A 25,262-nucleotide genomic window follows, 5' to 3' on the forward strand; every position below is an offset into this window, starting at 1 on the left:
CAGTGTGTTCAGTCATTTACTGGCAGCAAATGTTTGCTGTATTTATTTTTAAATGATACAAAATATGTACTATATTTGCACTATTCTTTCAGAAATTAGAATTTTTACCAGGAACTACATATTACACGGCAATGGATAAATTTCACGGAAATCGTGAAATGCTTGATAACCATGTAAAAAATACACCCTTAATTATGATGATGTTAATGTTGGGGGATTATCAGTTGTTGGAAAGGTAGGGGTGGGTGGAAAAAGGGGAAATCTAAAATATGGTTTCATATTCATGAATAGCTGATGGCGTCTTTAAAACTTTTACTCTTTTACACTTTTACTGAAAGGTAAAGAGGGGTATAAATTAAAGGAATGTTGGAAGCTATTGTATAAAAAGGTCCAGAATTGGCAAGTGTGTGAGTGTGCAAAAAATAATGTTATATTGTTTTGTATTATAATTTGTTTGTTGTATTATATTACTTCTATGTTGTGAATAATAACTTAACCTCCCCTTTCCTGTCTGCAGTATGCGAGATATGTCTACTTGATAGATGTACTGCTGCACTCTGGACAGCCAGCCATGTTAGTTGGAGAATCAGGGGTCGGAAAAACCACCCTCTGCCAGGCCCTACTCCGGCGTCATCGATCACACCTCCGCCTTCCCGTCAGCCCCTGCCTTGGGGCAGTTTATCTGCGCAGTGTGCTGGAAAGCAGAGGGTGCTCAAACCCCAAGCCCTCCCCAGCTTATGCCTCCCACTATGGGACCAAGAACCCAAGCCTACAACTTTTTATCGATGATATCCATGCAGCTTCCTGTGGTAAGTCTCCAGTACAGCAGGGAAAATTAGAACTACATCATATTATAATAGGGTGTAGTTAATACAACATTTTAATTTAATTTCAAATACATTAAACTGGTAGAGTCTTACATAAAAAAAGCTAGTGGTGCTATATGAACAGGTGTGCAAATCGTTTATTGAAACTTTCAAAACAGTTTAGCACCAGCGAGCCTGCTGGCACTAAAAGATCAAACCCCAACTTAATCAAGCCCCCCCCCATTTCTTTAGTGTTTTGTGGATTACTGTGGTTGAGTGCCCCCAGAAATATTTCACATGGTACACAAAACTCATGCTGATAACGACTCTACATCACCATGCTGGAAAGTGTTTCAGCAATACTAACGACTGCCCATTCACCCGAGGCGAATTAAAACTAATGAGGACTAATTGATGTCTATGTCTCAGTAGTCCTGTGGGCAAGTGCTTAAAGAAAGTGTACAGATATAGGCCTACTCTCACGTTCACAGGCTTGCATTTAAAAAATGCAAGAAAAGTCCATTTTCTAACAGTGGTGAACAAATATTTATAATGCTTACAAAAAGTCACTCCGAACTGAAACCTCCCTTCATGCCGAATTTGCATTATATTGAGATTAGAGTCCTGCGCGGGGTCGATTTTTACAACCCGCTTCCGAGGTGGACCCGCTACTACAGGACCCGACCCGAACCCGCAACCCGCTGCAACACCGTCTTCTTACCCCCGAACCAACCCGCTTTAATAAGACCTGCAACCCGGCCCACACCCGCAAGTGTTTCTCTGCCTGCCTGCGTCAAATGACTCTCTCACGCTCTCACATTCACACATAGATATCTCTACCATTCTCCACGGATTGAGTTTTTACAATAGGCTATACAGTGTGGTAGCTTTCTCTAGTGGTCTGCATATATTTTAACATTGTAACATTTTAACTGTCTCTACTTACTGTACTATAAAATACTTGTCTATTCCTTTCATGCCACCAGTTGAAAGGGAGCTACACCTGTGCTTTCGCAGAGATGATGTACCAGTCTTGTGGCTGTCGTTTACAAAAAATATAATGAATCCAGTCACATGTTCATTATTTTCATTCACTATGATTCCAAAATAATTCCACACTTCTAATTTACCTCTTGAACTATTATCCTACATGATATAAACCCTGCGCTATCTTTTGTTTCACCTCGTTCACAAACATTTTTAATATCACCAAGCAGACACGATAAAAAGATCTTGCAACGTATCAAACAAGCAAGAACAACACCGCTTAGTCAGCTGACTTCTCCCTAATCGCCTCCTGCTTTAGCACTGGAACTACTGGCACATTTACCTTCTAATATGTTTTTTGGGAAAGGGTTTGAGACGAGTACGCTGAAAGGACAGAAAACGTTTTTGGTGATTCAAATTCGTGCAAACCACGAATAAGTTAATGTTCCGACCCGAACCTGACCTGCTTTTGCGGGTCACCTGCGGGCCCCGTGGGTACCCGACACGATGCAGGACTCTAATTGAGATATGCAAATGTGTCAGTGTTTCATTGAATTTTGTCAGTGTGATTACTTACACTATTCATTTATTCATCACCGTGGTTTAACTGTGGACTTTCAGTATGAACAAAATGTACTTTTAAGACATCAAAACAGTATAAAAACAGCCATGTCCTCACATTACGTATTACTTTTTTGAAAAAGCCCAATTGCTTGAACAAAAAACTATTATTTGTTATGTCAATAATCAGTTTAATCAGTGTAAAATATTTAAATATTTAAATATAAAACTATATAGATTTAAGGGATGATTGCTTATGTCTTACTAACATATTGGCTTTTCACTTGAGCTATTTAGTTTTTTGATGGTTTTTATACTGTTTTTATGTCTAAAAAGTAGATTTAGTTTATAATACCAAAAGTTTACATTTAAACCATGGCGATTGCATCTTTGAAGTAAGTGTAAAGTAATTTTACAAAAATGTGGAGATTTATACCGGGTTGCAACCCCCCCCCACCCCCCCAAAAAGAAAAAAAAAACAGATGATTTGCAAACAACACAAGGAATATGACAGAGAAGAGGCAGCACGCTTTTCAGGGGAGTGGGTGGTGAAAGCTGGATGGAGACAAAAGTGCCCGGACTCAGATTGTCTTAAATCATACATCAAAGTATTTATCATTCTAGGGTTTGTAGTTTTTTGGGGGTTTGTTTTACAAAAATGTTGCCGGACAGAGGCAGTAAAACTGCTTAGATTGTTTTAAATCATACATCAAATTACTACTACCTCCCCATGCATTACATACCAACAGGAATTATCATTCTAGATAGTACATTTTATGAATATGGGCCCAAATCTAACATTAAATATGTCTCAGAAGCTGCTGTTGAGATTGGAATTATGGTCAATACTCATTATGATGGACCAGAAAATATGTTTGAACTTCTATTTGAGTTTTCATTAAAAGTACACAATATATGATGTTTTTACAGTGGTACAGTTGTTCTATGAGTGTTTTTTTTTTTCCCCTACCCCTTGCAGATGTAGTTTCAAAAGTGCCCCCTGTGCTGGAGACCTTGCGGCAGTGTATGACTATGGGTGGGGTTTCTAGTCCTGATGGTCTTCACTTCAGGCTGTTTAACTCTGGAGCTCTCAATTACCTGGTTACCTGTGCAACACCCGTACAGGACATTGACAGAAGCTGCATTTCTTCTCGCCTCTCCCGACTCTTTTCTGTGCTAGCATTGCCGTGTCCGACTAATGAACTACTAGTATCTATATATTCTCCCAGGATACAGCTTTGGCTTAAGGACTTCCCAGCGATTGCTAAATTCCATGTGTCAGAATTAGGCATCTGCATCATTGAAGCAACCTTTGACCTCTACACTGCAGTCAAAGAGCGCTTCCGGTCGTCTACAGACAAGCCCTACCTTCTGTTCTTCTTCAATGATCTTGAGAAGGTGTTCAATGGCATGTTCCTGATGACACCTCGTGCTACACAGCCATTTAGTGTCAATTTTAACCCCACTATACAAGTACACAACTCCACAATAACTGCTTTCACTATTGTTCGTCTATGGATACATGAATCATTTCGCACCTTTGGAGACCGTCTCTCAAAGGAGCATGAAATGGGGCTTCTAGCCTCTCTGTTGGCAAATGTTTCGCAAAAGTATTTCTGCTGCAAGGGTGTTGTTTCTCTGACTGCAGAACAGCAGCAAAGGCCTACTAGGCCCAAAGAGCATCAGCCTAGCACCCCTCAACCCAAGGAGACAACCAGTGAAAGATCTGGGGAACCTGCTAAGGGCCAGCTGCCACTGCCAGAACAAGAAGAGCCATCTTCCCAAGAACATTACCCAGATTCTGGGTCATTACCCAGATTCTGGGAAAATGCCCTTGAAGAAGCCTCAACAATCGAGAGACCCACAGCATCATCACAGAGGATAGGGGATGTAGAGGTTGATGATTCATCAGACGAACGAAGCAACCCAAGTCTGGAGAATCCCAAGGAGCCTGAGGAATGCACATGGGAGAAAGGGAATGAAGGGGAAATTAGGAAGAACTTCTCCACAAGGGCTTTAGAAGATCATAAAGAGCAGAAACATGGAAGGGATAAAGACTGTGAGAACTGTGATTCCTCAGAGCTGAAAGAACCAATAATGGCAGCTGAAAGCTCAAGAAGAGGTTCAGTGGTGTCAGAGAGTGTTCCAACACCATTGCTGCTTCTACAGCCTTTTCGTCCTAAACAGGAGAAGCCACATGGGACAGATTCCTTATATGGGAAAACTTCACCTGCACTATCTAGGAGAGGTAAAAAGGGAAAACAGTTTAAGTCAGGTGTTGTCCCTCAGGTGCAGAGCCAGGGACCCAAGGGTCCTTTTGTCCCTCTGCATTTGCTTCAGGGTATTGAAACCACATTACAAGGTATCATATTTAGCACAGATTTTTATAACTGTCCTGTTCAGCAGAACCTAGGCAGCCTAAAAAAGAGCCTATACCAGGAGAAAGATCTGGATGCCTTTGCCAAGCAGCTCTCTGCTGCAATCCAGTGTCGACAGGAAGAGGGAGCTAAGGGTTCTGTTGTTATGCCCATACCTGAGTTTGCCATTTTCAGGGAAGGAGTGTGCCAGCTGGCCCATATCTACAGGGCATTGCTTCTACCTGGAGGTCATGCTGCCCTGTTTGGGCTGAACCATGCTACAGGACGACAAACTGTAGCACGAATGGCTGTCCATCTCACCAGCTCACAACTGTTCGAGGTTAAACCTGGTGGCATCTTGGAGGAGAGATCAGAGGTCAGGAATGTGCTGAAGGAAGCCAGCTTCAACACAGGGATCCTTGGAGAAAGTGCAGTTATTCTGGTGCATGAGGGGATAGGTGGGCCAGCCATAGATGACCTGCTGGCTGTGATGGCAGAAGGTACCTTTCCAGGGCTCTACACCAAACATGAGCTGAGTGACGTGGTACAAAAACTCACAGCAGCAACCAGGAATACAAGGAGGGAACTTAAACCGGAGCAGGTGCTAGAAAGGTAAAGTTAATGAGTAACAAAATTGTTGTCTGTCACTTTAATTATACACGAAACAAGGGTAGTGCTCTTTAAACGCCGTGGCGTACGTTTATTTAGCAAACTGTTATTTCAAACAAAAATAAACACACAAAACAAAACCTAGCCTTTCTTCAGGCGCTAACTAAACTGATTAACAGAAAGGTTAACTAATGCAGGGCAGGGTAAGCCTGTTCCCCTGTTTAAACTAATTCCAAGAATCACCTCAGCCAAATCACCGTCCAGAACTTCGTTGTCAAGGATACCCGTACCTTTATTTTGTTAACAGAAAAACCTTTTGTCCAACACGCTTGTTTCACCACTTCAACCCTCTTCCCCGAACACACAAACTGAAACCCTTTTTAACCCCGACCTGATCACTTCCATCTGATCAGCATTTGCCGATTAATTATACAATGAATCACTTGTTACATTTGTTTCAACAAAGTGTGTGGCTACCCCCCATGGTCCTAAAGCCTCCAAATTACTGTCTGGTACATACACATCATCACAATATATATATATATATATATATATATATATATATATATATATATATATAGATAGATAGATAGATAGATAGATAGATAGATAGATAGATATTTTAGCTCCAAAACCCAGCTGCCCAACATTTTGATATGTTGTACATATCTTTCTCAAGGGAGCATGTGTTTGAATCAAAAGATTGGAGGTATTTGTAGGTTTTTGACGGCATGACAACGACTTGTTATTATATTCAAATCCATGATTTATTCTTGCATAATATAATGATGATCTGTATATTGTGACATCATTTTTACTTCTATCTTTAAATATGTATTAATTCTAATTAACATTAGTTTATATAAACTTATATTTATATTATCATGCAATGCTGGCTCTGAGGATCAGACTTGATTTAGCCTCCCCAGTGCATCAGCATGCACAACTTTTGAATGAATTTTGTTTATTTAGTTATTTAAATGTTATATATTTATTGTAGTTAATAAGTTCATTATTTTCTGTTGAGTCCCGCTGGCATAATCGTGTTCAGTCTATTTATCCATTTACTTAATTTTATTCTTCTATATGTTCCATTGTCTAATTTTAGCTGTTCTAATACTACAAACTTTGTATTATTTATGTCATGTCCTTGACTGGTGAAGTGCGGTACTATTGGTTCACTAATTTTCTTATTTCTAATTAATGAAAGGTGGTTCTGAATTATTTTATATAAAGTTGTTCCAGTCTCTCCAACATATTTTATTGCAACACATTTTTAACAGGCTATTCCATAAACAACATTGTTATTTTTACAGTAGGCATCAGTTTTTAGTGGATATGTGTTGTTCTTATGTTTAATTATATTTTTACTTTTGTCCATGTATTTACACACTTTACATGTACTATTGCAAATATTTGTAGAACCTATTCTGTCAGTGTATTCTTTTATGTTCCTAAGAACAACTGATGGCACAATATTCTGCACACTGCTGCTGTACCCTTGAGCAAGGAACTTTACCCAGATTGCTCCAGTAATAACCCAACTGTATAAATGGGTAATTGTATGTAAAAAAAATAATCTGCTAATAAATAAATAATAATAATCATATCTGATGTGACACATAGGCATCATAGGGGTGAGTTAAGGTTGCGTGCCTTAATGTTCCATTTCTGACTTTTGTGATTTTGAACTACAACCTTAACGTTATTTTAACAAAGTTTTTGTTACTGAATTTCCATAGTTTTTACCTGAATCTACTACAGTATCAGTTTCTAAAGTCCTACACACATGGAAGGAAATATGTTGTACAGCAACCCATGAAGTGGAGACCACACAAAAAAGGCAACCAGCCTGGTATAATACAGGTGTAACAGGACTGTTCTAAGAGGTCTACATAAAACACTGCATCCCAACACATTTTTTTGTTTTTCACCCAGGGTCAGGGACATAAAAATGTGAGATCAGCTACTGAAATGTGTCAACTGGCTTATTACAGTCTTTATGTAAAAATCTGCCCCTATGCACATGACTTTATTATACACTACAGCAATTCAGTAATGAGACCATTATAAAAAACATGCTAGTTATCATCTATTAGTGAAACCTATATAATACTCCATACAGCATACCGCGTATACAGTATGATGAACATGAGACATAAATCTAGTCTATAGTATAAATATTACAATTGAGTGCAAATGTTAAATGTATTTAAGCATTTGAACCCGAAGGAGCGCTATTAGAATATGGATCCGTTAAAAAATAAAGTTTTTATCCTGATTTTATGAAGTAGTTTGTGTTGCTAAGTGTTTACCTCTGTATTCCATGGGTAATGTGGTTTTAATGTGAAATTCTCCTCCCTGCCCTGGTTTATTGTGTCAGGTGGGAGTAATTAGTAATCAACTAGCACCCAGCCACCTGACATAAAAGGAGGCCTCAGCACCTCAGTAAACAGAGGTAGCTGAGGAAGCAAGCGGGTGTTTTGTGTTGCTTGCTGGTTTTTTCTTTGTGTGCTGTTTTTTTTTTTAATTTTGCAGTCCAGTGAAGGCAAAGCTCAGCTACAACTGTTTATATATATATATATATATATATATATATATATATATATATATAAACAGTTGTAGTCAAAAGTTTACATACCCCAATGGAAATGTATAATTTCTAGAAATTTCCCGAAAATAAATAATTATAGGAAAAATCTTTTTAGCAAAAGTTTTGCTTTTGTGGATGAGGAAAAAAGTTACAACAAATAGATGTCTACAATTATTTACTTAAAGGAAAATTAAATGAATAGCTAGTTGAAGCACCTTTAGCAATAATAACCTCTTTTAAACAATTAGGATATTTGTCAATGAGCTTTTGGCATGATTCTTTAGTGATTTTTGACCATTCTCCAACACAAAATTGTTCCAGTTCATTCAAATTCCAAGGACTCTTGTGCACAGCCTTCTTTAACTCATACCAAAGATTCTCAATCAGATTTAAATCAGGACTTTGACTAGGCCATTCCAGAACCTTGCTTTGATTCTTCTTCAATCATTCGGAAGTAGATTTTGATGTTTAGATCGTTGTTGTGTTGGAACGTCCAGTTGCACTTTAAACCAAGTTTTGTAGCAGAGGATTTCAGATGATGCATTTTACCATCCATTTTACCACCTCCATGCTTGACAGTAGGTATGGTGTTCTTTTTTTTGTACGCCTTACCAGACGTTTTCCAAACGTAATGACTGTCAGCATGACCAAATACAGTGGTTTGCAGAAGTATGCACCCCTTGCAAAGTTTTCACATTTTCTTGGCACCTAAGCGTACTCCACGACACTTTCAAATTAGACTTTACATGTAGAATACTACAAACTACTCCACATTGACAAAGTTAAAAAATGCATATAGAATATTAATAAGTAAGATTTACAGAGAAAAACAGATTAATCTCAGTTGTACAAGTATTCAACCCCTTTGCTACAGCAGCCCTAAATCAGCTTAGGTGCAATTGATTTGTTTGAAAGGTCACAAAATTAGTGAAATGGTTTCAGCCTGTGTGTACTCAAAGTGGTTTAATTTCCCTCAGGTATATAAAGACTTTCAAGCTGCAACTCACATAGTGATCCAACAAAGCAACCAGGAAGACCAAGGAGCTTTCGAAACAAGTCAGATAAAGTGGTAGAGAGGCACAGAGCAGGAGAAGGGTACAAGAAAATTTCAAAGGCGCAGATTATCCCTCTCAGCACATCATTAAGAAGTGGAAGATGCATCATACTACCCAGACACTACCCAGATCAGGTTGCCCTCCCAAACTGAGCAGCCAGACAAGCAGGAAACTGGTTTGGGATGTCATTCTGAAGCCAACAATGACCTTGAGAGATCTGCAAAGTTCTGTGTCTGAGATGGGAGTCAGTGTTCACACATCAACAATAAGCCAGTCCCTACACAAAGCTGGCCTGTATGGTCGGGTGGCAAGAAAGAAGCTATTACTCAAAAAGCCTCATCTTATAGCATGTATGGAGTTTGCGAAAAAGCATGTAGATGATACTGCATACATGTGGAAAAAGATTTTGTGGTCAGACGAGAAAAAAATTGAACTTTTCATTCTAAATTCCAAGCGCTACGTCTGGAGCAAGCCCAACACTGCACATCACCCAGTCAACACCATCCTAACTGTCAAGCATGGTGGTGGCAGCATCATGTTATGGGGATGCTTCTCTTCAGCAGGGACTGGGAAGCTTGTGGTGCAAAGTACAGGTGAATCCTTGAGGAAAACCTGTTTGAGTCAGCCAAGACTCTAAAACTGGGGAGGAAATTCACATTTCAGCAGGACAATGACCCCAAGCACAAAGCCAAAGCCACACTGGAGTGGTTGAACAAGAAGAGAATTCATGTTCTTGAGTGGCCCAGTCAAAGTCCTGACTTGAATCCAATCGGAAATTTACGGCGAGACTTGAAAATTGCAGTCCACCGATGATCCCCAACAAACTTATCAGAACTGGAGTAATTTTTCCGTGAAGAATGGGCATAAATTTCATGAGCCTGTTATGCAAAGCTAGTAGAGACCTATCCAAAAAGACTCGGTAGTAATTGCTGCAAAAGGTGCTTCTACCAAGTACTGACTTAAGGGGCTGAATACTTATGCAACCAGTGCATTTTATTTTGTACATTTCTTTTTGCAAGTTTTGCAGACATTTAACCTCCTCCTCATATAACAGTGCTCAGTTTAACCACTACAGCTTTGAATAAAAAAAATTTGTTTGAAAAACTGTGCATACATTATTTGTAATTCAACAAAATGTGAAAACCTTGAAGGGGTGAATACTTCTGCAAACCACTGTAGCTCGATTTTTGTCTCATCACTCCACAAAAGCTTTGACTAGAACTCATATCCATCTTTCAAATGCTGTTTTGCAAACTTTAAGTGATTGTCCGTGTGACGTTTTCCTTAGAGTGGCTTTTTCCTTGGCATGCAACCATTGAGAGCTTCACCATGTAAGTCTTAGAGATATGTTGTATTTTTTACTCTGATGCATTATGAGCATCACCAATTTGCTCAAAGTCTCCACTAGTGATTTCTACTATTATAACAACCTTGACTTGCATAAAGGAGGCAAACATTGAGTGAAATAGCTTGCATTACTTGATATTCAAGGTGTGGTATCCGAAGCATAATCAACAAGTATAGAGAAACATCATCTGTAATTGACAAACCCAGGACTGGAAGACCCAAAAAGCTGTCTAACAAGGATGAGCAGTACTTGAAGATAATATCCTTAAGGAATAGAAAGAAGACAAGCGTTGAATTGACAACACATCCTTTAAGTCCTAAAGTTCAAGAGTGACTGTCGTACTACTACAGCCAACTACAGTATGACGGTAAGGCCGGTTTGCAAGACTTTCTGAAACAATTCGAAATAATGGTTAATGATAAATGAGTGGACAGATAAAGAAAAAGCCAGCAACGTAATCGCCTGTCTAAACCAAGAGGCTTTTCCTTGTTTAAAAACCATCGACATGAATTGCTGTAGTAGTTACAAGACACTGATCGCTGAACTGAGTGTGTGTTTGATGAGAAAGCATAAAGTTAAGCCCCGACATGGGCCCCGCACTGATCATGGGCGAGAGAATGAGCCTAGTGGAGGTAAATGATGCCAAGCATACTGGTGGCTGATGTCAGGTACCTGGCCCAAAGGGGGTACCCATCAGCCACACAGGAGGACCTGGCCATGGAGGCATTTGTCCGCGGACTGACCCTGACTGCCCTGCATCAATAGGTCTGGCTTGCTGTCCCAACCTCCCTAGAGCTCGCATGCAGAATGAGTCGAGGCTGTGCTCGGGAGGGGGAGCATGACCGGGCCTCTGGGGGGAAGAGGAGTCAGCAGAAGAGGCGGCTGGACCACACACCACCCAGAGCCTGCATGGCCCAAACTAGTGAAGAGGAAGCCCTGGACAACACCATCGACCCCACCTGGCCTAAAGAGCTCATCACCTTCATCAGGACAGTGATCACCCAGCCAAACCAGATGCCTGAGCCTCACCCGCTGTTCTGGGGCTGCGGCCAGAACGGCCACCTACAGCACCACTTCCAAGCAACAGGGACTGCACCGCAACACCTGACACAGCAATTGCAGGGAAATGCCAAGGGGGCCCGCATAGATGGGACAAGGCGGGCCACCAATACAGTCCCTTTCACCATGGAGCACCCAGCTGCAGCACCTGCCACCAGGTCCCACCACCCACTTTCAGTGTGTAAGTTTAGGGTGAAACTATCAACACTCCCTATACGCTGTTCTAGCATCAGAAAAAGTGTGTAAATATATATGGGTTTATTTATTTATTTTTCCCCACTGCGGTTTATACATCTTTTACTGGAAGTGGTCCCTGGTGTGAGCCCCAAGTAAGGTATTACTTTAGCTTTTCAGATTTGAGACTGCGTACAAATGAGTGTTTTAATTTACTCGATGAATTGGTTAAACAAACAACCAATTTAACCTGAAAAAAGAAACCACGGGTCACAAATTGAGAGTAGATAAAGGGGCATTCAGAACAGAAAATAGGAGGCACTTTTTTACACAGAGAATCTAGAACCAACAGCCCAGTAATGTTGTTGAAGCTGACACCCTGGGATCATTCAAGAAGCTGCTTGATGAGACTCTGGGATCAATAAGCTACTAATAACCAAACGAGCAAGATGGGCTGAATGGCCTCTCGTTTGTAAACTTTCTTATGTCCTTACTCTCTATCGGGTCCGGCTGGAACCCACCACCATGCAGTTGCACACTGTGACAGGAGAGCTAGCGCCAATGCAAGGGAAGGGCAACCTTGCTATTAAAGTAGCTGGACAGACAGTACACCACCCTGTCTGGGTAGCGGCTGTACAGGACCCCTGCATACTGGGCCTGGACTTCCTGTGCTACACAGGTGGGCAACTAGACCTCAGGCCCGGGACATTGCACATAAAGGGCGGCCCAGCCTTGGCCTTAGCCGACCCGAGGGGGCTAGCCTTCCCCCTGAGACCATCGAGTCGGAATCGAGACCCCTCTGTTCGACAGCTTCAGGCCCTGCTGAGGGCACAATGACCCGCTGCAGCGAGACAGAGACCTCAGCCCTCCCCGGGCTCCACCATGCACCAGGCCACCAGCCCCGTCCTGCACAAGCGTCGCCAGGGACAACGCAGCCTCTTGACAGGGCCTAAAGCCGCAAGGGGCTTGCACCACCACAACCCTCAGTACACCCCCGGGGGACCTAGGCCCTTCCCCGGGCCGCTCAACAACCAGAGTCAGACACCTCCGCCTACCTTCCAGGCACTGCTGAAAAAGGCAGAGGCTTTCAGTCTGTGACCTCCAGTCCCTTTGCCCGAGGGACGGTGTCCCTGCCCTGGAGCAATGATAACGATAACAATGGTTAAAGAAAAGGGCTTGTAACCAGGGACCTGGTTCAAATCCCACCTCAGCCACTGACTCGTGTGACCATGAGCAAGTCACTTAACCTCCTTGTGCTCCGTCTTTCGGGTGAGACGTAGTTGTAAGTGACTCTGCAGCTGATGCATACTTCACACACCCTAGTCTCTGTAAGTTGCCTTGGATAAAGGCATCTGCTAAATAAACAAAGAGGGGTACTACTAGAGGTACTTTCTGGTGCCCAAGAAAGATGGTGGCTTTTGCCCCATCCTAGACCTGAGGCTTCTCAATGGGTTCTTAAAAGAAAAGAGGTTCCAGACGCTGACCCACTGTCATTCTCCAGTCCGTCCAGGCGGGCGACTGGTTCACCACCGTGGACTTAAGGGACGCGTACTGTCACGTTCCCATTCGTCCAGAGCACAGGAAGTATCTCTGCTTCGCCTTTCAGGGAAGCGTTTACAAGTTCGCTGTGCTGCCACTGTGGGCCTTCCCTAGCCCCATGGACGCTATCCTGGACCCTTTGCGGCTGCAGGGGATCAGAGTAATAAACTACCTCGACGACTGGTTGATCTGTTCCCGGTTGCAAGAGGGAGCAGTGGCCCACACGGCGGTCGTGACAAAGCATCTGGCAAGGCTGGGCCTCACCGTCAATGATGCAAAGAGTCAGCTTAAGAACATAAGAACATAAGAAAGTTTACAAACGAGAGGAGGCCATTCAGCCCATCTTGCTCATTTGGTTGTTAGTAGCTTATTGATCCCAGAATCTCATCAAGCAGCTTTTTGAAGGATCCCAGGGTGTCAGCTTCAACAACATTACTGGGGAGTTGGTTCTGTTCTGTTCTGAATGCCCCTTTATCTAATCTCCACTTGTGACCCCTGGTCCTTGTTTCTTTTTTCAGGTCAAAGAAGTCCCCTGGGTCGACATTGTCTATACCTTTTAGGATTTTGAATGTTTGAATCAGATCACCGCATAGTCTTCTTTGTTCAAGACTGAATAGATTCAATTCTTATATTTAGCCTGTCTTATATTTATAATGCACATTTGTATTGCCTGCATGCAATACTTTACACTTTTCTCTATTAAATGTCATTTGCCATGTGTCTGCCCAGTTCTGAATGCTGTCTAGATCATTTTGAATGACCTTTGCTGCTGCAACAGTGTTTGCCACTCCTCCTATTTTTGTGTCGTCTGCAAATTTAACGAGTTTGCTTACTGTACCAGAATCTAAATCATTAATGTAGATTAGGAATAGCAGAGGACCTAATACTGATCCCTGTGGTACACCACTGGTTACCTCACTCCATTTTGAGGTTTCTCCTCTAATCAGTACTTTCTGTTTTCTACCTGTTAACCACTCCCTAATCCATGTGCATGCATTTCCTTGAATCCCTACTGCGTTCAGTTTGAGAATTAATCTTTTATGCGGGACTTTGTCAAAAGCTTTCTGGAACTCTAAATAAACCATGTTGTATGCTTTGCAGTTATCCATTTTCAATGTTGCATCCTCAAAAAAGTCAAGTAGGTTAGTTAGACACGATCTCCCTTTCCTAAAACCATGCTGACTGTCTCCCAGGATATTGTTACCATATAGGTAATTTTCCATTTTGGATCTTATTATAGTTTCCATAAGTTTACATATAATATAAGTCAGGCTTATTGGTCTGTAGTTACCTGGTTCGGTTTTGTTTCCCTTTTTGTGGATCGGTATTACGTTTGCTATTTTCCAGTCTGTCGGTACAACCTCTGTGTCAAGAGACTGTTGCATGATCTTGGTTAGCGGTTTGTAAATAACTTTTTTCATTTCTTTGAGTACTATTGGGAGGATCTCATCTGGCCCAGGGGATTTGTTTATTTTAAGAGCTCCTAGTAACTTTAACACTTCTGCCTTTGTTATGCTAAAGTTATTTAAAATTGGATAGGAACAGGTCGACATGTGGGGCATGTTGTCCGTGTCCTCCTTTGTAAAAACCTGTGAAAAGTAATCATTTAATATATTTGCTATTTTTTTTTCTTCATCTATGATTTTTCCATTTGTGTCTCTTAGACATCTAACCTCCTCTTTGAATGTTCTCTTGCTGTTATAATATTGGACAAATATTTTGGAATTGGTTTTAGCCCCCTTAGCAATATTGATTTCTATCTCTCTCTTGGCCTTTCTAACTTCCTTTTTGACTTGTGTTTGCAGTTCCAAGTACTCTTTCTGTGTGCTTTGTTTTTGGTCCCTTTTAAACGCTCTGTAAAGTGCCTTTTTTCGCTGAATATTTTTTTTAATTGATCTATTAAACCATTTTGGCCATTTTGTTTGAGATTTAGATTTGTCTACTTTTGGGATGTAATTGTTTTGCGCCTCTAGTACTACATTTTTAAAAAACAGCCATCCTTTTTCTGTGGATGTTTTCTCTAATTTACTCCAATCCAATAGTTTGCTTTTCTATAATTGTAAACCTTAGCTTTAGTATTTACTTTTGTGGTTTTAAAAAATATTTCAAATGAGACCATGTTGTGGTCTGAGTTTGCCAATGGCTCTCTGACCTCTGTTTTAGTTATTCTGTCTTCATTATTTGAAAAGACTAAATCAAGGCATGCCTCCCCTCTAGTCGGTGCCTTGACAAATTGCGTTAGGAAGCAGTCATTTGTCATTTCCACCATTTCAATTTCGTCCGTCGTGCCCCCCATCGGGTTTTCCCATTTTATATGGGGGAAGTTGAAATCCCCCATTAGTATGGCTTCTCCTTTTCTACACGCATTTCGAATGTCATTGTATAACAGATTATTTTGCTCAGCGTCTGAATTTGGCGGTCTATAGCATGCTCCTATTATTATGCCCTTTGAATTTGTGTCCATTATTCTGACCCATATTGATTCTGCATTGTTTTCTTTGTCCTGATTTAACACCTGGGCTTCAAGACTATTTCTTATGTATAGCGCTACCCCTCCGCCTCTTCTGTCCTGCCTGTCTTTCCTATATAGTGTGTACCCGCTAATATTATATTCGTCTCCATCACTCTCAGATCATCAAGTTTCTGTAACACCTATCACATCGTAGTTACTTGTTAGTGCAGTAGCTTCAAGTTCTAACATTTTGTTTCTGAGACTTCTAGCATTAAGATAAATACATTTAATAGTGGTCTTACCTGAGTTGTTGCCCTTGTTTTGATGTGGTCTCCCTTCTGGTTTTTTTGTTTTCTCCCCCCTTTCTTTCTAGTTTAAATGCTTCTGGACCTCCTCAAGGATCCTTTCTCTGAGTAGCTTACACTGGTGCAGTACATTACTGTGGAAAAGTGGTAGATTGTGTACTGGTGCAGTAGTGATGCAGTGCGTAATTAACAGACAGAGAGTTGTAATCCATTTGGAAAAGGTTTTTAATTATAGTCTCGGTCTGGTGACCAAACATAATAACTCCAGGCAATACACAACAATGTGTAATGCACTGTAATAAATAAACGGGTTGCAGTCCCAAATAATAAACACACGTATCTTTCCCACAATGTACAAACACAGTCACCAGTCCTGGGTGCATGCTGTAGTGCTCGTGGTGGGTGATACAAGTTTATGCGTGACAAAAGTGAAGCGCTGTTCCGGGTTTTGTGCTGGCCCTTGGCGACAGCTCCATCTAATAATAACAAACAAGACAATTATATACAAACAAGCAAAACACTCAAAATAGGTTGTATCACTGGGTCTCTCACGGGTCCTTTCAGGTTCAAATCACACACCAAAGCGAAGGAACAGATTGCGTCTCTCCATCCCCTTTTATGCCGTCACACATGACCCCTAGGTAAACGAGTGCAGCCTCCCCTCCAATCCGTGACTGCCACATTGTTTCCCTTCCGGGTCAATGAGTTAATGCACTGGAGTGCCGCCCCCTTTCTAGCCAAGGTTCTCACTGCTTAGCGCCCTCACAGGTCGGGAGGGAGATTTACTACCAAGAATCATTGTATTTCTGTTACAACTACGTATTTGGGGCTCCGGCTGGACTCCAGTATGATGCATGTATACCTGTCGAAAGACAGAGTAGCAGCTATACAAAGTAGCTTCTCCCTGTTTTGACAGGGATCGCAGGTCACCCTCATATTGTGCCAGAAACTGTTTTAGCCTGTCTGCATACAACATGCATTTTTAAACCCAGGACAATTCTAGTTGCTCTTCTTTGCACTCTTTCTAGAGCAGCAGTATCCTTTTTGTAAGGAGGTGACCAGAACTGAACACAATATTCTAGATGAGGTCTTACTAATGCATTGTAAAGTTTTAACATTACTTCCCTTGATTTAAATTCAACACTTTTCATAATATATCCAAGCATCTTGTTGACCTTTTTATAGCTTCCCCACATTGTCTAGATGAAGACATTTCTGAGTCAACATAAACTCCTAGGTCTTTTTCATAGATTCCTTCTTCAATTTCAGTATCTCCCTGGTCGGACCGCCGGATTTCCCTGCATATAAACATGCTGGAGTTACAGGCGGTCTCCACCATTTCCTCACAGTGCTAAGAGGTACACATGTGTTGGTCCGGACGGACAACACAACAGTGATGGCGTATGTCAACCACCAGGGTGGCCTACGGTGCCCTGGGTTGCATCGCATTACAATCAGGCTTTTGCTGTGGGCTCAGAGGAACTTGCTGTCCCTGCAGGCGACGCACATTCCTGGAGCGGTGAACTGGGCAGCGGACCTCCTCTCGAGGGAGGGTCCCCTTCTGTCAGAGTGGCGACTCCACCCTCAGGTAGTGGAGCGCATTTGGGAACAATTCGGGAGGGCGCAGGTCGATCTCTTCACCTCGGCAGAGACGACACACTGCCCCCTGTGGTACTCCCTCCACCACTTAGGCGGTCCACTCGGCATTGACACCCTAGCTCACGAAAGGCCCAATGCGTTTTTGTACACTTTCCCTCCTATACAGCTGCTCCTGGCCTTTCTCGAAAAGGTCCGGTTGGAGAAGGCGTCAGTTCTCCTAGTGGCCCCCAGATGGCCCAGGAGAATCTGGTTTTCGACCCTGTGCCAGCTTTTACAAGGCCAGCCCTAGGAGATTCCACTTTACCTGGATCTCCTCAGTCAGGCGAGAGGCACCCGGGAACCAGGCAGGTTCCAGCTATGGGTCTGGCCCCTGAAACGGACCGCTGGTTAACCCTAGGGCTATCAGACGCAGTTGTGGGTACCTTGCAGAATGCTACTGCAGATGCCACTAGGTCGTTGTACGCCTACAAGTGGAAGTATTTCCAAGCTTGGTGTCTGGCTAGAAGCCATGACGCAATCTCTTGCCCCATGCCAGTTATCTTATTGTTTCTGCAAGAACTGCTTGATACTGGAAGGTCACCTTCCACTTTGAAGGTGTATTTACCGGCTATTTCTGCATGCCATGTCCCGGTAGATTCGGTATCTCCGGGTGCGCATTTTTTGGCTACCCGGTTTCTTAAAGGCACTCGGCTATTATGTCCTTCCAGGAGGGTTGTTCTTGTTTTTTTATCTTCTATCTTTTTTTTTTGTTGTATAAACAGTTGAAAATGTTGTAATTAAGTTCCCAGTGAACTGGAATCATTTGCTATACAGGGTGAAGACGAACATGTTATTGCCCGCTGTGGCCAGTTTTTTTTTTTTGTGTAAATAGAAGGAAGTTTTAATATTTTTTATTGTTGTTCTTTGCTGCTGGAGATTTTTTTGAGCCCTCTTAGGAACTGTGTTTAATCCGAAAGAGGCAGAAGGGTACTGTTTTGTTGTTGTCATTGTTAATATTTTTATGGATTACAAAGTTTTAAATACCTTCTGGGACCTCCAGCTGTTTTCTTCTTGTCAAATGCACCAACTATACCGATAAAGCGCTTTAATTTAATTAGGACTGTAATATATATATATACAGCTCTGGAAAAAATTATCAGTTTCTCTGGTTTTACTATTTATAGGTATGTGTTTGGGTAAAATGAACATTTTTGTTTTATTCTGTAAACTACTGACAACATTTCTCCCAAATTCCAAATAAAAATATTGTCATTTAGAGCATTTATTTGCAGAAAATGACAACTGGTCAAAATTTCAAAAAAGATGCAGTGTTGTCAGACCTCGAATAATGCAAAGAAAATAAGTTCATATTCATTTTTAAACAACACAATACTAATGTTTTAACTTAGGAAGAGTTCAGAAATCAATATTTGGTGGAATAACCCTGATTTTAAAGCACAGCTTTCATGCGTCTTGGCATGCTCTCCACCAGTCTTTCACATTGATGTTGGGTGACTTTATGCCACTCCTGGCGCAAAAATTCAAGCAGCTCGGCTTTGTTTGATGGCTTGTGACCATCCATCTTCCTCTTGATCACATTCCAGGGGTTTTCAATGGGGTTGGGCTTGATTCATGCGTCCTTCACAAAGACAAATCTGCCCGATTCCAGCCTGTGGCACACATACTGTGGTACACAAAGCGGTGTTTTATGTTTCTTGGAAGCATAAAATCCACGCATTACAATCCACTTCTGCTTTATGTACTTCATTGAACTGCAGAAATCTGCAATTGTAACTAAACATTTCAATGTCATAATTGGCTTCCAGCCATAAGATTATGTTAGCAAGAATTCTTACTGAACTGTAAAGTTTGAAAAAAGAATGGGTAACAGTGCAAAAAAAAATGAATAATAATACTGTAGAAAATGCAGTGACTCCTTTTGCCATGTGAAACAGTGTAGGTCATACAAGAAAGCCAATGTTGTGGATTCCAGTATTAGAGTTTGGAGAAATATGGCTTGTGGAGGGTCCCAACTAATTAATTAGCTCTACTGTATTCTGAGTTAATTGGTTTTATTTAGAACACTGGCGAAATATCGAGCTTCACAGCAAAGATTGTGGGAATGCAGTTACTGAACATGTTACCAATCACAATGACTTCCATACGGCCAGTCTTCGGGGTGAATTTGTCATGTGCTTAGTGATGTCATTGCCCATGTCATTGATGATGTCATATGTGATGTCAAGTGTGACAGGAAACATACACATAAGGGTGCAGAGTTAAGGTTGCGTGGCTACCTTAACTTGCAATTTCCTAACCTTTTGGACATTTGCAAACAAACCTTAACTTTACTTTAACAAAGTTTTTCCCATTGAATTTCCATAGTTTTGCAGAAGGTATCTTGGAAAATCAAACAACCAACAAGAAGTATGTAAAGATTTTTTTTAAAAGCCAGGTTTATTGAGGCAAAATCAAATGTTGTTAATCCCTGCCCCTGAGGCTAGAGGAGGGGGGAAAGCAAAGACTGTCCCTGGAGTCCCCAGCAATGGCTGCCCTGGTGGCTGGAGAGGTGGGGACAGCAAGGACTGTACCTGAGGCTGGAGAGGTGGGGATAGCAAGGACTGTAACTGAGGCTGGAGGTGTGGGGAAAGCAATGGCTCTGTACCTGAGGCTGGAGAGGTGGGGACAGGAATGGCTCTGTACCTGAGGCTGGAGAGGTGGGGACAGCAACGGCTGCCTTGGAGGCTGGAGAGGTGGGGACAGTAACATCTGTACCTGAGGCTGCAGATGTGGCAACAGCAACGGCTGTACCTGAGGTTGGAGAGGTGGGGACAGCAATGGCTCTATCTGAGGCTGAAGAGCTGGTGACATTATTTGAACAGTACTGCCGGGGAACAGTTATTCTTCATGTTGTGTGGCTCTGTCCACTCTCTCTAGAAAGATCATGTAAGAATCCTGCAGGTTTTTAGGCAGAAGGATGCGTTGTGTGCAATTTAAGGTCTTGATGCCATATTGGATTTGCCGTTGCTTCTTCTCTCTTCTATCTGTCAGGCCCATCTTTCAAGTCTTGTCAGTTCTTACCTGAATTAGATAGGAGATATTTGGACCAACCACCAAAGGAAAAAAAGGTTTCTGAAATGTAATAAATAGAATTCTGTATAGTGATTTGGATATCTGAAAATGTATATAATAATCTGTGATATACTAAGAGTATTTATTAAAAATGAAACAATAACAATAACAGGTTACATGCATTTCTAAATTGATTTGCCCAAAAGTTTACTCGAAATTTAATGAATAGAATTCTGTATAGTTGTACTTTACTGTACTGTCTTGACGAGTTTTACACATAAACAATTGCAATACGAATATTACTACAGTTGTATTGTCACTATTAATAATATACTGTATTGTAATGTTTGTTTTTGTTTTAGTATTTCTATTTTTATTTTTTTTACCGGCTTTAGACTACTCGCTGCGAGTAGTATATTAATTTATTTATGTTCTCAATTCATGCCGATTGATTATCGTCATCAGCCATGTCTTACTTTCTAAAAAATATGTTGTTATTGACCCATTTCATTAACAAAAGTTCAATAACTTTTTATTTTACTCGTGGGTGTTCTACTGCTGTCTGATACATCCTTATTTCAGGGGTTTCTTAAATCAACACAAATGATTAATAATAGCTTTTACCCACCTGTCAGTAAATTACTTCGTGTTGTGAAGAAGGTATCAAACATTCTGTAGCAGTTGAAGAACAACTTCGTGGACCAGCGTGCGCTGTTAATTTAAAAAATCTCAAACGTCCTTTGGCAGCGATATACAGTAAACAAAGAGCAGAAAGTGTTTAATGTATGTGCTTAAATATGGAATATATAACACGCATACATATAATAGTATGCATTTGTATTTTATTCTATTTGGCAAAACATTATCTTCTCACTTTTTTTTTTTTTTTTTAGAACCTACGCTATACAAGATCAGAACCATTTACAGTATTGCGTTTACAAGTATTGACAGACTTCTTTCTTTTTTCGTATCCAGCAGGCAGTATGTATTTATTTTATGTGAATCAATGTGTTCCTCGACGAACAGTTTTGTTCAAGCCTGGCCATGTAAAGCTGTCAGTCAGATCATTAGTTTAACAAAGCAAATTACAACTGTGATAGAAACAAATAATCACAAACTCAATAACAACGATCTTCAATAAACAAAAAAACATTGGAGTTTAAAATAGGAGGTGTCATAACAAATACATTGTCGTCTTTATTATTTTTTATCCATTTGGTCGACGCCTTTATGGGAGGCTTACATTTTATTATTTAACTAGTTCTTAATTTGTGCCAGGGCTCTCCAGGGCTGAGCCACGGCACCTCTTTCCCCCTTTAGTTATGAAAGTTTTTTTTTTTTTTGGTGAGCGACAATACAACCCAGCTAACAGGGTAATACTGTAAAGTGCCACTGCATTCTCTGTTTCACGTGTTCGTTTCTCTGACCGCTGACGCTGTGTGTGTGGAATGGAACACGGACAGTTTCGATGAACTCCCGACTGTATCATAAAGTGAGGGGGGAGGAGAAAAACGTATTTCCTAAATGAACAAATTATTATTAGTTTCCCCAGTACTGAAGGCACAAACACTAATTATTATCACTGATTACCAGTTTTATCCAAACAGAAACACAGATCTGACCCGTGTGTGCTGAACTATAGGCTATTCAATGTTTCCCTATTCAGTGAAATGGAACGGTCGAAAGCAACGCTGCCAAGCACTGACGTCAGACATGTGACATCAGACCGTTATCTTTTTTGGTTCAATTTCGGTAAAACCAGGACCCCCCCGAAAATATATTTTTATTTATTTATTTCTTAGCAGACGCCCTTATCCAGGGCGACTTACAATTGTTACAAGATATCACATTATTTATTTATTTATTTTTTACATACAATGACCCATTTATACAGTTGGGTTTTTACTGGAGCAATCTAGGTAAAGTACCTTGCTCAAGGGTACAGCAGCAGTGTCCCCCAGTGGGGATTGAACCCACAACCCTCTGGTCAAGAGTCCAGAGCCCTAACCACTATTCCACACTGCTGCATCTAAATACCCTGTTGCACATCTGCACTCCCGGGACTATGTGTATGCCAAGTGTGGTTCCTTAATTAGCAGTACATTTTGAGATACAGGTGTATACAAAAGCGTCTTAATTTTTCTTTTTTTTTTTTTTTTTAAACAGCTGTTTTTATCGCCATGCTGTATCTTAAAAAGTATTTCACCAAATGCTACCCCGTTCACAGGGTTTGTTGAGCCTGTCAATCCGACCACACATACACCAATTTTCATGCATATCGATGGGGATTTACCCCCCTTTTGAGCTGGTTTTAAAATCGACTTATTTTGCGGTCAATTGTCGGATTGGGTCCGACATTGCAATTATTCCTCACAGGTCCTTTGTCGGACTGGGTCCGACATCATTATAGCAACGCAAAAAACAGGTTCCCTTTCAAGTCGAAAATAACCATCAAGGTATGGGACATTGCCGTCAGGCAGTCGGGATTGGCTGAGCTTTATTCAAAGCTGCCGATAGGCCTCCGCGCAAGCTGCCTTGTAAGCCCGCCCCCCTGGGAGCTTACTATACGCAACGTGCGGATAGTTACTCCCTCTTTTGCCTTCAGCCTCAGTAGCGGTAGGACTTAGAGCTGTTAACTGATTGTACTCAATAAGCTTAGGCTTGAGAAGCTGGTTTATCCCCTTCTCCGAGTTTATTTCAGTTACACTCTTCGGAGTAATTATTATTATTATTATTATTATTATTATTATTATTATTATTATTATTATTATTGTTTTAGGATTATATATTGTTTTTACATTATATAATTCCTTCACGCTTTGCTTCGGCATCGGGTTTCTTCGTGGTCTCCCCGTCTTTCCTCTGTTTATTATTATTATTGTGTTTGGGTTTTTGTAAAATATTGTGTGTAATATATATTGTTTATATATATTGTATATGTTTTTTGTTTAGGACGCGTGTTGCGTTGGCCTTAGGCCACGCGCATATCTGCATCCTCGGGCTCTGCAGTCTTCCTTCCCCACCGCGGCGCGTTCTACCTGCCACGTGGTAATTGTATACTACACCATCTTGCTTATATATTTATTCTGTATATTGCTGCAGCGTCCAACAAAAAAAAAAATTCCCTTTCACTATACAGAGGAAGATAACCACCAACGTGCAAAATCCCCAGCACCATCAAGTAAGTATTGCACAGCATCAGACACCGTACCAGCACTTAGCGTCTCCGCTTGGCGGGTCAGCTGACGCGTAGGCGTCTGTGCTAGCGTTCCACGCTCGGTACCTGCGCTTCTGGCACTTTTGGTGTCAGCGCTTCTGCGCTTGGTGCAGCGCTTCGGCGCTTTGTGCAGCGCTTCTGCGCTTGGTGCATAGTGCTTCTACACTTGGGGCTCGGTGCTCGACGCTCTGTGCTCGACGCTTCGGTGCTCGGTGCTCGGTGCTCGACGCTTCAGTGCTCGACGCTCAGTGCTCGCCGCTCGGTGCTCAACGCTCGACGCTCGACGCTTCGGCGCTCGGTGCTCGACGCTCGGTGCACGTTCCATCGACGCTCGGTGCTCGACGCTTCGGTGCTTGACGCTCAGTGCTCGGTGCTTGACGCTCGACGCACGCACTTCGGTGCTCGACGCTCGACGCACGCACTTCGGTGCTCGACGCTCGACGCACGCACCTCGACGCTTGACGCGGCGGCGCTCGACGCACGCACTTCAGGTGCTCGACGCTTTGCCGTTTGACGCACGCACCTCGGCGCTTGACGCGGCGGTGCTCGACGCACGCACTTCGGTGCTCGACGCACGCACTTCGGTGCTCGACGCTTCGGCGTTTGACGCACGCACTTCGGTGCTCGACACTTCGGCGTTCGAAGGCACGCACATCGGTGCTCCTCGCTTCGCTACTGCTCGTCAGTGCTTGCGAGTGCTAGACACGATGTCTGGCTTCCACCGATGCGTGACCTGCCAGGCCAAGTTGCCTGCCAGCGACCCACACGAGGACTGCGTCGCATGTTTGGGGCCGGACCATGCCGCATCTGCCCTGGCAGATAGGGCATACTGCCATCTATGTGCGGGATTCCAGACACGCACCCTACGCCAGAGAGCTAGGAAGGCGGTTGGGGGTCGTTCCCCATCCTCGGGGTCGTCCCATACCGTCTCGGCCCCACCGACATCTATTTTGACGCCGCCGGTGACGTCACAGCTCCCCCGGAGCCCGTCCTCCCAGCTTACAGCTGGTCAGAGGTCCCCAGCCAGGCATGCTCGGGAACGTTCCCGCAGTCCCTCCTCTCACGGGGCACGTCCCCGTCGGGAGTCTAGATCGAGATCTCGATCGCCTCGCCGTAGAAGGCACTCTCACTCCCCTCGAAGGGGCAGGCAATATCAGGACACATTTGGAGTGGCTGAGCTCACCTCCAAAATGTCACAGTTCATGGAGGTCATGATGGGACAGCAATCCCTCCTCATGACCCTAGCGAATGTGGCACCTCGGGCTCCAGAGCTAACAACTATTTGAAGAGGGCACAGAGCCTGAGGTGGCATCCCAGCATTCTGGACAGGATGACCTGGGGGGCCCCGGCCTCCGCCCCTGCAACTTCTCGCAAGGCTTCGGCCTTCACCATGCACGGGGCGAGCGAAGCTGGGTTAGCGTCCTTTCCGCCAGTGGGCGCTGCGTTCGCCGCGTTGGTAAAGGCGCCAACATTATCGGGGCTGGCTAAGGACCCCTCCTGCCCTAACAGGCAGTGTAGGATTACAGAGGCCCACCTAAAAAAGGGGTATG

General features: G+C 42.5%; 1 protein-coding gene across 1 annotated transcript in view; it reads left to right on the forward strand.

Moving 5' to 3' along the window:
- LOC117406232 (dynein heavy chain domain-containing protein 1) overlaps window positions 1-25,262 on the forward strand; it is a 304,176-nt gene that overhangs the window by 178,163 nt on the left and 100,751 nt on the right. Inside the window, exons 24-25 of the mRNA XM_059029741.1 lie at window positions 518-809; window positions 3,334-5,323. Coding sequence (XP_058885724.1) covers window positions 518-809; window positions 3,334-5,323 — 2,282 coding nt within the window. The remainder of the gene's footprint in view (window positions 1-517; window positions 810-3,333; window positions 5,324-25,262) is intronic.

Source organism: Acipenser ruthenus, chromosome 9 (genome assembly GCF_902713425.1).
Source record: "Acipenser ruthenus chromosome 9, fAciRut3.2 maternal haplotype, whole genome shotgun sequence".
Classification (NCBI taxonomy): domain Eukaryota; kingdom Metazoa; phylum Chordata; class Actinopteri; order Acipenseriformes; family Acipenseridae; genus Acipenser; species Acipenser ruthenus.